This window comes from Rhodnius prolixus, unplaced genomic scaffold (assembly GCF_049639745.1).
Source record: "Rhodnius prolixus isolate KJV_2025 unplaced genomic scaffold, Rpr scaffold_9, whole genome shotgun sequence".
NCBI lineage: Eukaryota > Metazoa > Arthropoda > Insecta > Hemiptera > Reduviidae > Rhodnius > Rhodnius prolixus.
In genome coordinates, this window is record NW_027411604.1 from 17,184,088 (window position 1) to 17,198,135 (window position 14,048).

At 32.1% G+C, this 14,048-nt stretch overlaps 2 protein-coding genes across 4 annotated transcripts; both read left to right on the forward strand.

Annotated features, from left to right (window-relative positions):
- The first annotated feature begins 2,019 nt into the window (after positions 1-2,019).
- On the forward strand, positions 2,020-7,425 carry Rbbp5 (retinoblastoma binding protein 5). Of its 2 annotated transcripts, XM_074129337.1 has the most exons (12): positions 2,020-2,436; positions 2,512-2,537; positions 2,637-2,809; positions 2,893-3,010; positions 3,189-3,299; positions 3,386-3,558; positions 3,646-3,765; positions 3,848-4,001; positions 4,736-4,948; positions 5,816-6,032; positions 7,027-7,096; positions 7,398-7,425. In XM_074129337.1, exons 1-12 carry the CDS (start codon positions 2,418-2,420, stop codon positions 7,408-7,410), a joined length of 1,407 nt encoding a protein of 468 aa, XP_073985438.1. In that variant the 5' UTR covers positions 2,020-2,417; the 3' UTR covers positions 7,411-7,425. The 2 variants fall into 2 exon arrangements, with proteins under 2 accessions (XP_073985438.1, XP_073985437.1); XM_074129336.1 differs by lacking the exon at positions 7,398-7,425 and having other exon boundaries at positions 2,021-2,436; positions 7,027-7,316.
- Positions 7,426-7,996: 571 nt separating this feature from the next.
- On the forward strand, positions 7,997-13,681 carry PolG1 (DNA polymerase gamma, catalytic subunit tam). Of its 2 annotated transcripts, XM_074129335.1 has the most exons (4): positions 7,997-8,151; positions 8,881-8,960; positions 9,737-9,816; positions 9,944-13,681. In XM_074129335.1, the coding sequence occupies exon 4, from the start codon at positions 10,177-10,179 to the stop codon at positions 13,228-13,230; it is 3,054 nt and encodes a 1,017-aa protein (XP_073985436.1). In that variant the 5' UTR covers positions 7,997-8,151; positions 8,881-8,960; positions 9,737-9,816; positions 9,944-10,176; the 3' UTR covers positions 13,231-13,681. The 2 variants fall into 2 exon arrangements, with proteins under 2 accessions (XP_073985436.1, XP_073985435.1); XM_074129334.1 differs by having other exon boundaries at positions 9,737-13,681.
- Positions 13,682-14,048: the final 367 nt, after the last annotated feature.

Genomic DNA, 14,048 nt, shown 5'->3' on the forward strand with positions numbered 1-14,048 from the left:
CAAATATCTTTTAAATAAATAAAGAAGGAAGGATCAATGGTATGAGCTTTGAAATATTAATTATATTTCCGTACACTTGGTGCTTTTGTAATACTTCAAAATTCTTAAGTTAGAGTTGTATATCACATTGAGGAGGAGGTTGCGAATTTAAGCAAAATTCATGATTTTAGAGAAAATAGGGATTTGAATCGAACCGCTTCATCATTAGATTCGTTCCATTGGGCCGATTCCGTTCAAGTAGCCCGGTGTTGAGAGTAGTGATGGGCAGAACGAGTCCGTCTTTGGACTCGTTGGATTTGAATCAGTTCCAGGGTTGGAATCGATTCCAACAACTCGTTCACCGATTCCGGTCTCTGTACTTACCCTATGCATTAGTAAAAATGTCACGCAATTTATTAAAAAATATCATTAAATGTTAGCTTTCCCAGTTAATAACAAAACTATATTTCTTTAACACACATTGAGTACTATCCCTAATTTCCAATTGCACTGATAAATATAAAATTAACAACGTAACACAAAAATTAACATAAAAATAGACTAGTCAATTATAAAAATTAAAGCAATGCTGTTTAGTCATTATCTAGCTTGACCACTGGAAGACTGGAGTTAACGTGCTTCAAGAGGATCCAAGGTAGAGAAACGGAAATGGGTAGGAAATTATTCCCATAAAAAAAATTCTAACCCTTCAAGCAAAATGATAATTACTCATAAATAAAGAAATATTTATTTACTAGGACTTGTATATCAAGCTTTAAAAATATTATCTTATTATCTTACGAAAAGAAAAAGCTGTGTGCTTAATCTTTAACATAGCGCTGGACACTCTTATTCTTATCTTCATTGGGTAAGTTTAACCGTGTACATAACCGTGAGACAGTCAAAGTAACACTGAGCCAAAATTTAGTATTACCTAATTGGTTTACTTACTGCAGTATCCCTCCCACTCTATCACCAATTTCACAAACATTCATCGATTGGAAATAATTTTTAGTTAAATATTCGTTTTATTTGAATACAAAAAACATTATAACGCTTTCTTAAGATGATTTTAATTTTTAAAATTTGTTTTTGTCCATTACTCTTATATAATACGAAGAATTTCAAATAAAATATAATATACAAACACAATGATCTAGTATGCAGGTGGAGTCAGTCCTCGTTACCATAGCAATGGAACCGTTAAACAACTCCGGTTCCAGCTCCAGCAATTTCTATTGGCTAGATTCAGTGAACGAAAAAATGGAACGAGTCCGGTTTCAAAAGGATTTAAATCACTCCGGATTCGACTCCACCAACTCCAGTGGATTTAACCAATGAAAATGCTAGAGCTGGGCCGGAGTCGTTTAACGGTTCCGTTGTCATGGAAACTACGACTGACTCCACCTGCACACTAGATCATTCTGTGTTTGTATATTATATTTTATTTGAAATTCTTCGTATTTTATAAGAGTAATGGACAAAAACAAATTTTAAAAATTCAAATCATCTTAAGAAAGCGTTATAATGTTTTTTGTATTCCAATGAAACGAATATTTAACTAAAAAATATTTTCAATCGATGAATGTTTGTGAAATAGGTGATAGAGTGGGAGGGATACTACACTAAGTAAACCAGTTAGGTAATACTAAATTTTGGCCCAGTTTTACTTTGACCGTCTAGCTGACATGTACACGTTCAAGCTTACGCCAATGAAGATGAGAGTAAGAGTGTCCAGCGCTAAGTTTAAGATTAAGCACACAGCTTTTTCTTTTTGTAAAACAATAAGATAATATTTTAAAAGCTTGATATTCAATTCTTAGTTAATAAATATTATGAGTAATTATAATTTTGAAGGGTTAGAATTTTTATGGAATAATTTCCTACCCATTTCCGTTTCTCTACCTTGAATACTCTTGAAGTAAGTTAACTCCAGTCTTCTAGTGGTCAAGCTAGATAATGACAAAACTGCATTGCTTTAATTTATATTTGACTAGCCTATTTTTGTGTTAATATTTGTATTACGTTGTTAATTTTATATTTATCAGAGCAATTGGAAATTAGGGATAGTACTCAATGTGTGTTAAAGAAATATAGTTTTGTTATTAACTGGGAAAGCTAACATTTAATGATATAATAATATAATAAATTGCGTGACATTTGTTCTTATGTTTAATCGTTCCAAACCTTCTGCTGCCTCATTTTCATTTTTATTTGCCTAAATTTTTTGGGGCGGGGCGGAATCACTTTTTTTAAAAATAGGGATTTGAATCAACTCGTTCCACCATCGGACTCGTTCCAATGGAACGAGTCCGCTCAAATAGCCCATCACTAGTTGAGAGTAGTGGATAGATATGTTATATAAAAGAAAGGTTAGGGACGCTAATTCCAATGAAGTTTAATTTTTTCTGATTTGTTTGAAACTTCAGTATGTAAATATGAATTTGGAATTATTAGGTAATTTTAGACATATATATGTTTTAAATATTTTATTTTGGATTGGTTTTTTAATTAAGTCTTATTTTTGTTTAGAATCGTTTGGCCAAAACTATCCTGAGGTATATATCGCCTTTTTTAGATATGTTCAAATTATAATAATTACATTCATATTTTTAATAGGAAGTTACTTGTGATGTTGAAATATAAGTGTATTCTAGGAGTTTGATGGTACGTTAGATTGCATTTCCTTGGCCGTAACTTGTGCCTTCAACAAAAGAGGCACACTGTTGGCTGTTGGATGTAATGATGGACGCATAGTAATCTGGGATTTCCTCACTAGAGGTATTGCAAAAATTATCACAGCTCATATGCATCCAGTATGTTCATTGAGGTATTCAGTTTTTCCTATACCTGATTTATTTTAACGTATAAAAGGTACCAGTGTAACTTATGTATTAAACAGTAAACTTGTAGTTGGTCTCGAGATGGACATAAACTTCTGAGCGCTTCAACTGATAACAATGCATGCATTTGGGATGTATTATCTGGTGAATGTGAGGGACGATATCGATTTCCTTCGCCTATTCTGAAGGTATTAGTTAATTATTATTAATATTATTTGAGTAGGTATTCTTTTGGAAATATTTTGTACTTACATTGTGATAAAATTTAAAAATTATGTTTGTGTCCGCTGCAATTGTTATTTTAAAATATTCAAAGATCGTTACATTTATTTTTATACTCAAACTAAATTAATTTTTGTTAAAAAGGCTCAGTATCATCCAAGGAATGACAGAATGTTCTTAGTTTGTCCTCTGAGGCATGCCGCTGTCATTGTGGATATTGATGGAAAACACCATGTCGTTCCTCTTGATGACGATGTAAGCAAAAAAAAAAATTTTTTTCTGAAAGATTACATTATAAAAATTCATATGAATAGTGTAGATGGTTAATTATGCTTTTACAGTCAGATTTGGCAATTGTAGCATCTTTTGACCGTCGAGGGAAATATGTATACACAGGTAATTCAAAAGGAAAAGTTCTTGTCCTCTCTTCTACTGATTTAGAGATTAAGGCTTCTTTTCGAGTAGCTTCAAGTGCGACTGCCATCAAAAGTATTGAATTTGCTAGACGAGGCGAGTGAGTACTCCTTTGTTATGTATTGAAACATGTTTATATTCATAAATATTTCAGTTTTAATAGTTGAAATTCTTATTCTTTTTGCAGTTGTTTTTTAATAAACACTGGCGATAGAATTATTCGTGTGTATAACGCTAATGAAATTTTTGATTGTCCTAAAGACACAGAACCTGAACCGAAACATAGACTTCAAGATCTTGTTAATAAGTATGTATTATTTCCCAAAACTTATTTTTAAGTACTGCTATTTTAGAACGAAATCTTTAAAACTTTTTAATTCCTCATAAAGGACTATGTGGAAGAAATGTTGTTTCTCAGGGGATGGTGAGTACGTTTGCGCAGGATCTGCCCGACAACATGCCTTATATATATGGGAAAAAGGGTTTGGGAATTTAGTGAAAATCTTGCATGGTACCAAAGGAGAATTGTTGCTTGATGTTGTGGTAAGCTATTATTAATTTTTTTATTATTATTTCTTGCACACAGAAAAAACATTCCTCTTGCAAGAAGTTTGATTAACAAAAAGATACAAGGTTCATTTAAAAAATAGTAGTTTACTTAATTATTACAGCCTAAGATTGAAATAGAAACTTGATAAATAGGAAAAAAGAGTAAATAATATTTATGAAATATTAAAATTAAATATGAAGAAAGAAGAAAACAAAGTAGAAATGATTGAAGGACTCAGCCTTGTCCAACCAGTGTCCAGAACATTTCTGATTTATAGGGTCCACTTTTAATCAAAAGTCACGGTTCAATCCAAAATTGCTTCCTCGACATGTCCAATGGCTATGAAATAAAGTAGAAAAGTAAAGGTTATGTAAAAATAAAAACATATTAATATTGTAGAAAATTTGATGTAGTAGAAAGTGTAAATGTGGAAACCCGCAAAAACATTCCTTCCAACCTAAAAGAACCTGTCTCGATTTTCTTGAATTGATTTATGGCGGGTCTCACACACCATTTTGACATTCTAACGTTCAGCACAACGTGAAATAAAATTCTAATAGTTGTAGTAGGTGTTTCTCCATAAAATGATTATCCATTCCATAAATTTGTGCTGTCTAAAACTTAGATTTTCAACATAAATTACATTAATTTGATAATATTACTATTACTTGTTCTAACAAGATTATAATTATTTTATTCTATAAATAATTATTAAATATAATTCCAGTGGCATCCTGTTAGACCAATTATTGCATCAATTAGCAGTGGTGTAGTATCGGTATGGGCTCAAAATCAAGTAGAAAATTGGTCAGCATTTGCTCCAGATTTTAAGGAACTTGATGAGAATGTGGAGTACGAAGAACGGGAAAGTGAATTTGATTTGAGCGATGAAGACAAATCGGTTACTGCTGGGCCACATAAAGAAGATGAAGACTTGGAGGTAATTTTTTTGGAGAAAAAGTAGTTAAATATTGACACAAAAACTTTGCTCTCGTAAATCGCAATATGTTTACTATTTGTTTCCAAAACTTTCATCTTTGATGCATTTTGTTTTCTGCTTTCAATTTAAATTGATATCAGCTTTTATAAAATGATTTATGCGATTTAAAAATAAAAAATAACTTGCCACAAAGCAGCTTCTGATGTAAATGAAGCTCTGGGAGTTTTTCTGTTTCTACATTGCCTGCTTTGGTAGGGTTAACTAGCTTAGTGCTAAGAAAATCACCTTGTCGAAGGTTTGTTGCACTACAAGAAAACATACGTCTGGTACATGTAAATTTTTTAACTTGGTTAATTATGAGCCATAAACTATCACGCCCGGGCAGTCGCTATGGTCCCCAGAAGCATTCCACACGCCTGTTCCAAACATTGGTAGCTTCTTTCCATCAAACGAATTGATATAGTGAAAATTGGATTTATTTAAACGATTCGAAGAAGCTATCTGCTCAACAAGGAGTATTAATCATTCGATTAAGTACATTAAAGAAAATGAATTGATGGGTGCACATGGGAGATCTACCTTGGCTTTATATTTTCATATGTAGCATTCATTTTGGGCTTGTTTGCGACTGAATTCCACTATATTCAGATAGTGCACTTATACTCCGTTTTGGTTGAAAAACATTCCTTTTTGCTTAAATCGAATATCGCCATCTCTGTTATCGAAGTTTAGAATTTTGAGCTTTTTCTCCTCCAGCATATATCCCACACTGGCACTCTCTGATTACCACCGTTTTATGTTTAACTAATAGACAAATTTTATTTTTAGAATATTTTTCATTATATTTACCACGTTATTTGTTTTTAGGTCGATGTAACAACTATAGAACCAGTTATTGCATTTTGTAGTTCAGATGAAGAGGTAGAAGAGTCAAAAATTCTACAGTTTTTACCAATAGCACCAGAAGTTGAAGATCCAGAAGATGGTCCAGCATTAGTGCCACCAATGCATGGTGGATCTTCTCCAAACTCTTCACGTAAACATAGGGTTTATGACATACCTCTTGAAGGTTCTTTCACTGATGGTGCGTTTCTTACTATTGCTATTATGCTATGTTATTTCTAAGCCAAAGAATTTTTATAAGGAATCAAATTGTTTTAATTTTTGAGACATTGACGACTTCATGAAGTTTCTCCGCACTCATTGTGTCCCCATTGGTCAAATGAAAGAAGGCAAAATATTGTTGGAACAAATAAAACCAAACCTAATTCAAAATTCGTTTTCTGAGTTGATATTTAAAGTAATCAGAGGTGACTTGTAAAATTATGTAATGGCATCTTCTTTCAGCTCGTAAAATTGTTTATGTGTTGGTAATTTAGCATCTGATAAATTTAAATGACTTGAATTTAAATATTTCTAATTAATTAACCGTTAATAAAGTGGAAGAAACAAACCGATGACATTAAAGTACAAAACGTGAATTTGTACGTTTTCAAACATAGTTTGCTTTATTAATGTTATGTGCGGAATTAGATTGAGGATTGGCTACATTCTTTTACAAATTGGAAATTGGGAGTTGTGATGTTCATTTTTAATTTATTCGACAAGCCTCACCTGTTTTTTTTTTCATTTCAAACTAACTGGGCTGGCATTGACGTTGGCATGACAATGCTAACTTTCAGTTGCCCAAGCGAGCCTAAATACATTGATGGATACGTTTCATGTGATTTGAATCTTGAAATTAATGAAGGGTAGTTATGACTATAACAAGCAATCAGATAAATATTGAAACAAATATAAATTAATCGTCCATATCTTCTGATGAATGTCCAACTAAACAGGAGTGAATGAGGGCTATCAACAAATAAGCTGGGTCCGCGGGCCTTGAATTAGGGTTTCCTCCACTTACTAAACCGCACTCATAATTACTAAATCTAATTACCTTTAGGTAACTTGTACATATAATTATCAACAGTTTACGTTATAATTTATTATAAAAATAAGGATATCTTTTGTAGAGTACGATACTTTACAGTTATTCAGGAGATTAATTTTTAACATGTTTATTTTATTTTTAGAAGTTCATCCATTACTTTCAAATAAAACTGGGAAAGAAAAACCAACGTCAGGTAAAAAAGGAGTAAAGAGGTTAGCTAAACAGCAATAATTTTTATTCCCAAATAATTTGCAGAGTTACTAAAAAGTTTTGTATTTAAGAACTTTTTACAAAAAATAGGATTTTAAAATTTTGTAAAAACTAGTAATCTTATTTTAAAAAAATTCTTTTTTTAGCTTTTAATGTAAATAATTATATTGTTTTAAAAAAAGTTTCTTCACTTTTCTTGTTAATAAATAATTATAAATTTGTCTTAATGATTTAATTAAGTTTCCTTAAACGTTGAACAATGTTCTTTTTGTTAAAGAGAGCAAAATCATATGTTTTTCACAGATATAAATTTTAGAACACAAGAATCTCTGCTGTTTCCTTTACCACCTTGGATCAGTTTTAAAGTTACAAAGCAATGTTTCAAGTTTTTGATGCGATAGTTAAGGCACGCCTCATTAAATATTTTGTTTTCAACAATCTCTATTTGCAGTTTTTTTTAAACTCCATAGCAATTCATAATCTCGTGATACATAAAGAGAAGCATTTCTGATTTAATTACTTTTCAATTACTATAAAAAAGATTTCGCTTGTCTGATCAAGATGGTTTACGCATACATATAGAAAGTTTACACAAAATTAGACCACAAAATTTACTCAATCACCCAAGATGATTCATGAAACTAACATTTGTATGAAATGAACTTCATTCGTGAAAACTAAAATGACGGAGTCCGGGAGCAATTTTCTGTCTGCGCATAATATTGTTATTGGGCCGGGGCAGCAGGTTGAGAGACACTGGTCAATGCTAAGATCTTCACTTTGAATTTGAAATTTGATGAATTTATTTATCATCATGTCTAATATTCAAAATTATTATTTTCGTTGGTGGAAATATGTTTTTATTACAATTATACTAATATCGATATTTAAGGCTCCAGACTATCTCGATTATAAACAAATGAAACCTTCATCACAATAACAATTACTTTGTTTATTTTTGTCTTAAGTGATTGTGTGTATTAGAAATATTTTTTTGTAACCTAATTCCTCACAGTTAAATGGTCCATGCAATTAGGAATATTGTTTATTTTAATAGGTATTATTTTTAATATTATCAGCACAATTCTAAGATATAATAACGTAGCTATTTAGACTGAGATTGGGAAAAATTATGTAAAATCTTCGTTCTAAAATCATCAATAAAATATTTCAAAATTTACAAAAGGGCCCTAAAAAGTATTGGAAAAAGATATTTTCATATTATCCGCAAATCTAAGTATAAAGCAAACGAGAAATTTACTGAGTAAAGAATTATGCATATCATTATCATTGAGCCTAACGGCCCCATTAAGGAATTAGACTGTTTCATAAATGATTCAAATAAGTCAGCAATTGCATCTATAGAAAACATTATCCCTTTAATTTTTTCGTTCAAAACTAAGTTTAAAAGTTGTTTTTAAAAGCTGCATCAAAGATCTTTCGGTTATTTTATAGATTTTGCTGGAAATTCTATTGAGTTTATTAGTAAATATCCAGGAAAAATAATCGCGTATGTTTAGCATATAAATAAGTATAAAATAAGACTTAACGGACTTAAGACTTAAACCTAATTTATAGATTGATCGTCAAAAGGTGCATAAAATTTTTACTGTTGAAAAACACCTAACTTTAGCAGTATTTTTGTTATAAAATATAAAATTTCCAATTTTTTTTTGGTCAACTTTAGGGCTTATCCTTTATTGTGAAAATAATTTTTCGCAACAATGTAGATGCTTAGATTTCGAGAAATTTACTTAACAATTGTTAATAGAAATATTTATTTCAGAAATGAAGCATATCTATTTCTTGCGCATTCAGCTACAGTTCTCTATAATTCAACCAACACGGTACAGACTGTGTTATAAGGTAAAAAATGTTCCTTAAATTTCGTTTTATATTTCTTTTATCTGTTAGGTCCTTATCGCGGCTTTAGCCACAAACACATTTACTGTATCAGTTCTGGTAAGGAAAGCACTAAACCATGTTCAGCCAACGTTTAAGCTCGAATATTTTACGGTATTCAACTCTTTCAGTGGATCATTTCTTATGATGCATATATTTTACCTACAGGTCTCCCAGGTAATTATGCTCCTTATACTGTTCATGTTGAAAGGCTTTACAAAGTACTTCGGAACCAGCCGTTGATTTTATTAACTGGGTTTGATACCGAAAAACATGAGTTAAAGATATGATACCCAAGTATCTTAGGATGATACAGAAAAATTATTCTACAGCCTAGGGATTGTAATTGGTAGAAATAAAAATTTTCACTGCAATCTGATAGTAAATTTTTCATGTTTTATAATTTTCTCGTGATTTATGACTTGTCGATATGACTGGCTTCAGTCAAGTAAAAAAAAATAACTCAGTTGACGTTGTAGCCATAATGTGGGGACTTTTCGTACATAAGGAACTTTTTCCTCCAACAATTTTTAGTCACAGAAACAAGAGTCACAAGTTTTGCTCAAAATTCATTTTTATAACGTTGTGGACCAACTAAAAATCGGTAAATAATCGCGTTTCTAGGGTTCGAGTTATTTGCAGTTGTTATTGAATAAAATAATAATGCAAATGTAAATAAGTTTTTGTAATTATCTTGGCATTGTTTCATGTGTAAAGATTTTTTTAAAATTTGATTTCAGATAAGAGAAAGAGATCGTTTTTCTTGGTGACGGATTTATAAAACGAAACTCGATGCTTACTTACCTGTACAATTAATAATGTAAGAAAATGTTAAATTTGTTATGTTTATTTAATTTATTATAGTTTGATTTGGGTATTAAATTTCGTTTTACCTATTTACAATTAAGGTTAGAAAACAAATCTAGTTATGCTCTCATTTAAAACAGGTAAACGATTTATTTTTGAAAATAACTTAATTTCATTTCAAAAATATCTGGGACTTAGATATTCCACGTTAGGATCTATTTCTACAAATACTCCTCAAGAAAAAATATTTGAAGATGTAATTGTTGGAGAATGTGTGGAAGAAAAGAGATCCTCTCAAAAGAGAATTTCAGCTGAAGGAAAGCAATCTCAAAAGTCTAAGTCAGCATACAGATTTAATGAGTTTGGAATACAGATGATTCCTGAATCTTTATACTGCCAGCTATTTAAAACTCGGCCTAAAGTAATAGATCCAGTAAAAATCAAAGAATGTTTGAAAGAATTAATGAACAATAATTTGTGTAAGCAGCAGGAAGCAGTTTCAGAAATAGATATTACACTTCCTAAATTAGCTGGCAATAATGTGGAAGAACATTTTTGGAATATTGGTAATGAACAAGCTGGGCCTTATAAAGAGTTAGTATTAGAATTTATTAAACAAGGTATACCCAAGGCACCTAAAGAGTGGCTGTTGCAAAAAGGTTGGACAAAATATGACGTGGACGGTACTGTCACCAGAATAGATTATCCTTCAGAAGATGCTTTGGTTTTTGACGTAGAGGTATGCTTGAATGAAGGTCCATGCCCTACGTTGGCGTGCGCAGTCAGTCCTAAAGCATGGTATGGTTGGGTAAGCGATGAATTAGCTTCAGACATTCATTTGCTTCAGTCTTATACCTCAGACAGGTTAATACCTTTGGAAAGTGTCAGCCTTTCTGAAGGCAACAACAGAATTGTTATCGGTCATAATGTGTCATTTGATAGAGCACGTGTTAAAGAACAGTATCGTCTTAAAAGAACTCCTTTAAGGTTTTTAGATACGATGTCTCTGCATATTTGCGTTTCAGGAGTTACCAGCGGACAGAAAGCACTGTTAAAAGCAGGATCTGAACAAGAAGAATGGACTAAATTTGCTTCCTTAAATAGTTTACCAAATGTGTATGAACTTTACTGTGATTCAAAATTATTAAAAACAGAAAGAGATTTATTCATTAATGGCACCCTCCAAGATATAAGAACGGAATTTCAAACTAGTATGAACTATTGTTCCAAAGATGTAATTGCAACGTACGAAATTTTACAGAAATTATTTCTTTTATTTCTTGAACGCTTTCCACATCCAGTTACATTGGCAGGAATGCTTGAGTTACAAACAGCTTATATTCCTGTAAATATGAATTGGAAAAGATATATATCGGATTCAAAAGAGGCTTATGAAGATTTAGAGATTGAAGCACATTCTTTGTTAACACAAAGTGCAAACGATGCATGCAAATTATATCACAACAGGCGCTTTAAGGAGGATTTGTGGCTTTGGGATCAAGATTGGTCTACAAAACAGTTAAAGTTGAAGAAAACAGCCCCTTCTTCTTCAAAGAGCAAACTAAGAGCGGCTAGAGAAATTACTGAGGCAGAAGGAGATGAAGATTTAGTTGATGACCGCTTGTCAGTATTAAAGGAGAATTTTTCCTCATTAAACAATAAAAGATTCTATTTGCCAGCTAAACCTCCTAGATTACCTGGATATCCTTTCTGGTATCGAAAATTAGCCAAGCAAATCAACGAAATCAGCATTCCTGAACCAGAAATTGTTAGCACTGCTCTAAAAATCATTCCTAAACTTTTGAGGTTAACATGGAAATTACTGCCATTGCACTACGAACAGGGCAATGGCTGGGGTTATTTGGTTCCTACAGCTACAAACATACCTTTAGAAAAAAATGAATTAGTTCCTTTTACAGCCTTGAAGAAACACCTTACAAAACATTCAATCAAACTGAAAAATGTTTACACAGTTTACAATAAAAAGAAGAAAGCATTAGAAGATGAAGTTAGTAGTTGCGGCTTAGTAAAATTACCTCATAAAGATGGATCTCATTTAAATGTAGGTAATCCACTTGCTAAAGATTTCATTAACAGATTTTCTGAAAATGAATTATCGGGCAGTGGTTCTTACGCAAAAAGAATAATTGAGATTAGTCGTATGTTGTCTTATTGGAGAAATAATCGTGAAAGAATTGAAAAACAATTGGTTTGTTGGTTGCGTAAAGATGATCTTCCCAAAGAATTGGAGACAAGCGATAGTATTGGTGTAATTTTACCACAATTAGTTGTTTGTGGTACTCTCACTCGAAGAGCCGTGGAGCCCACTTGGTTGACCGTGTCTAATGCGATTGTAGAGCGAATAGGATCAGAATTGCGTGGCATTGTACATGCTCCACCTGGTTATGTACTTGTTGGTGCCGATGTAGACTCGCAGGAATTATGGATTGCCGCACTGCTCAGTGATTCTACAATCGGCATGCATGGTGCAACACCGTTCGGTTGGATGACGCTGAACGGCAGAAAAAATGAAGGAACCGATACGCATACTGTTACAGCAAAAGCTGTCGGTATTTCGCGCAGTAATGCTAAAGTTCTCAATTATGCTCGTATCTATGGTGCTGGCCAGAAATTTGCTGAAAGGTTACTGAAGCAATTCAATGCTGAAATGTCACAGCAAGATGCTGCAGATAAAGCTAAAAAAATGATGAGCCTTACTAAAGGGACCAGGATGTATAAATTAAAATCTAATGTTCTTTTACATCTAGAAGAAAGAAGTTACACAAAAGAAGATGCTTTAGAAATAAGTCGCATTCATTGCAGGGAATTAGCTGAACTTTTTGATAAATCATTCTGGAAAGGTGGAATAGAATCGGCTATGTTTAACTGTATAGAAAGCATAGCTAACGAGATAACTCCGGAAACTCCGTTTTTGAAAAGTAGATTAAGCCGTGCGTTAGAACCAAAGCTAGATGCGGGAGATAAATATTTACCAACAAGAATAAATTGGGTTGTACAGAGTGGTGCAGTTGATTTTCTTCATCTAATGTTGGTAAGTATGCGTTGGTTTCTTGGTGATGAACCAAGATTCTGTCTTAGCTTTCATGATGAAGTTCGTTACATGGTTGAAGAAAAAAGAAAATATGAAACTGCTTTGTGCTTACATTTAACGAATTTGTTAACCAGATCATTTTGTGTCAGTCGGGTCGGTATGACTGATCTTCCCCAGTCCGTTGCCTTTTTTACTTCAGTGGAAGTTGATAAAGTTTTAAGGAAAGAATCAGATGATGATAACAAAACTCCTTCAAATCCATTTGGATTGTTGAAAGGTTACGGAGTTCCCATTGGTGAAAGTTTGGATGTTTGTCAGGCCATGAAAAAATCCAAAGGTATGGTCAGAACTCATTTAACGAAAAGTAAGACATGATATCTGTAGAGGTAGAATACCTTAGATTCTCTTCCATAATTGAATTTCATCAATAACGTTATTCATTTATTTTTTGATGCAAATGAATGTAACATGGACTTTAAATGCAGTTGTGCGTGAATTCAAGTCAAACTTATATCTTCAATCGATTCACCCTAAAGTTCTGGGAACAATAAAATGCAACATTTCAAGTCTTAGAATTGAATAAAACAACAAATTTTTTTTTTAAGTGCATTTTTGTTTAAAAATATCTAAGGAAAAACCTCAAATGGCCACTGGCCATTATTTAATGGAATGAATGTACTTAAATTTATGTTATGTATAAAACTGAATGCAAGGTTGTTAAGAATTTAGTCAAAAAATATATAGTTACCTTTTCATTGTATTAATTGTTGGTTGTAAGTAATAGAAATATTTATATACTTGCATTTATTACAATTCTTTCTACAAATTGTTTTTTTATTTAATTATTATTTTTTGAAAATCTTTGGAAACCTTTTTTTATGCAAACAAAGGAGTAACTACTTAGATTTGTTTCTTATTTTAATTATTCAGTTTTTCCATTATTTTTTATGAGTGGGAAGGGGACGTAGCGCCATACAACGCAAAAGATCAACCACCTATTTTTCTTAACTTTTTTGTTAAATATCTATAGAGGGAAAAAATAGTGAAAAAATTCTACAGTACATTTTTGATAAGAATAATTAGCCTAAAAAGTCTTAATGGTGGATCTTGGAAGTGGTATGTGGGCGTTTAATTGTTCGTGGTTTACTCCCACCTACCTGCGGTTTTATTGGGCAGTATAAAAGCCCTCAAGT

What these genes read in the sequence shown, in the direction of transcription:
- Rbbp5 (XM_074129336.1), top strand. An exon ending in TCGTTCCTCTTGATGACGAT is followed by an intron (nt 3,300 to 3,385) that starts GTAAGCAAAAAA and finishes ATGCTTTTACAG; the next exon opens with TCAGATTTGGCAATTGTAGC. An exon ending in TGAAGGTTCTTTCACTGATG is followed by an intron (nt 6,033 to 7,026) that starts GTGCGTTTCTTA and finishes TTTTATTTTTAG; the next exon opens with AAGTTCATCCATTACTTTCA.
- PolG1 (XM_074129334.1), top strand. Translation starts at nt 9,925, where the DNA reads ATGCTCTCATTTAAAACAGGTAAACGATTTATTTTTGAAAATAACTTA.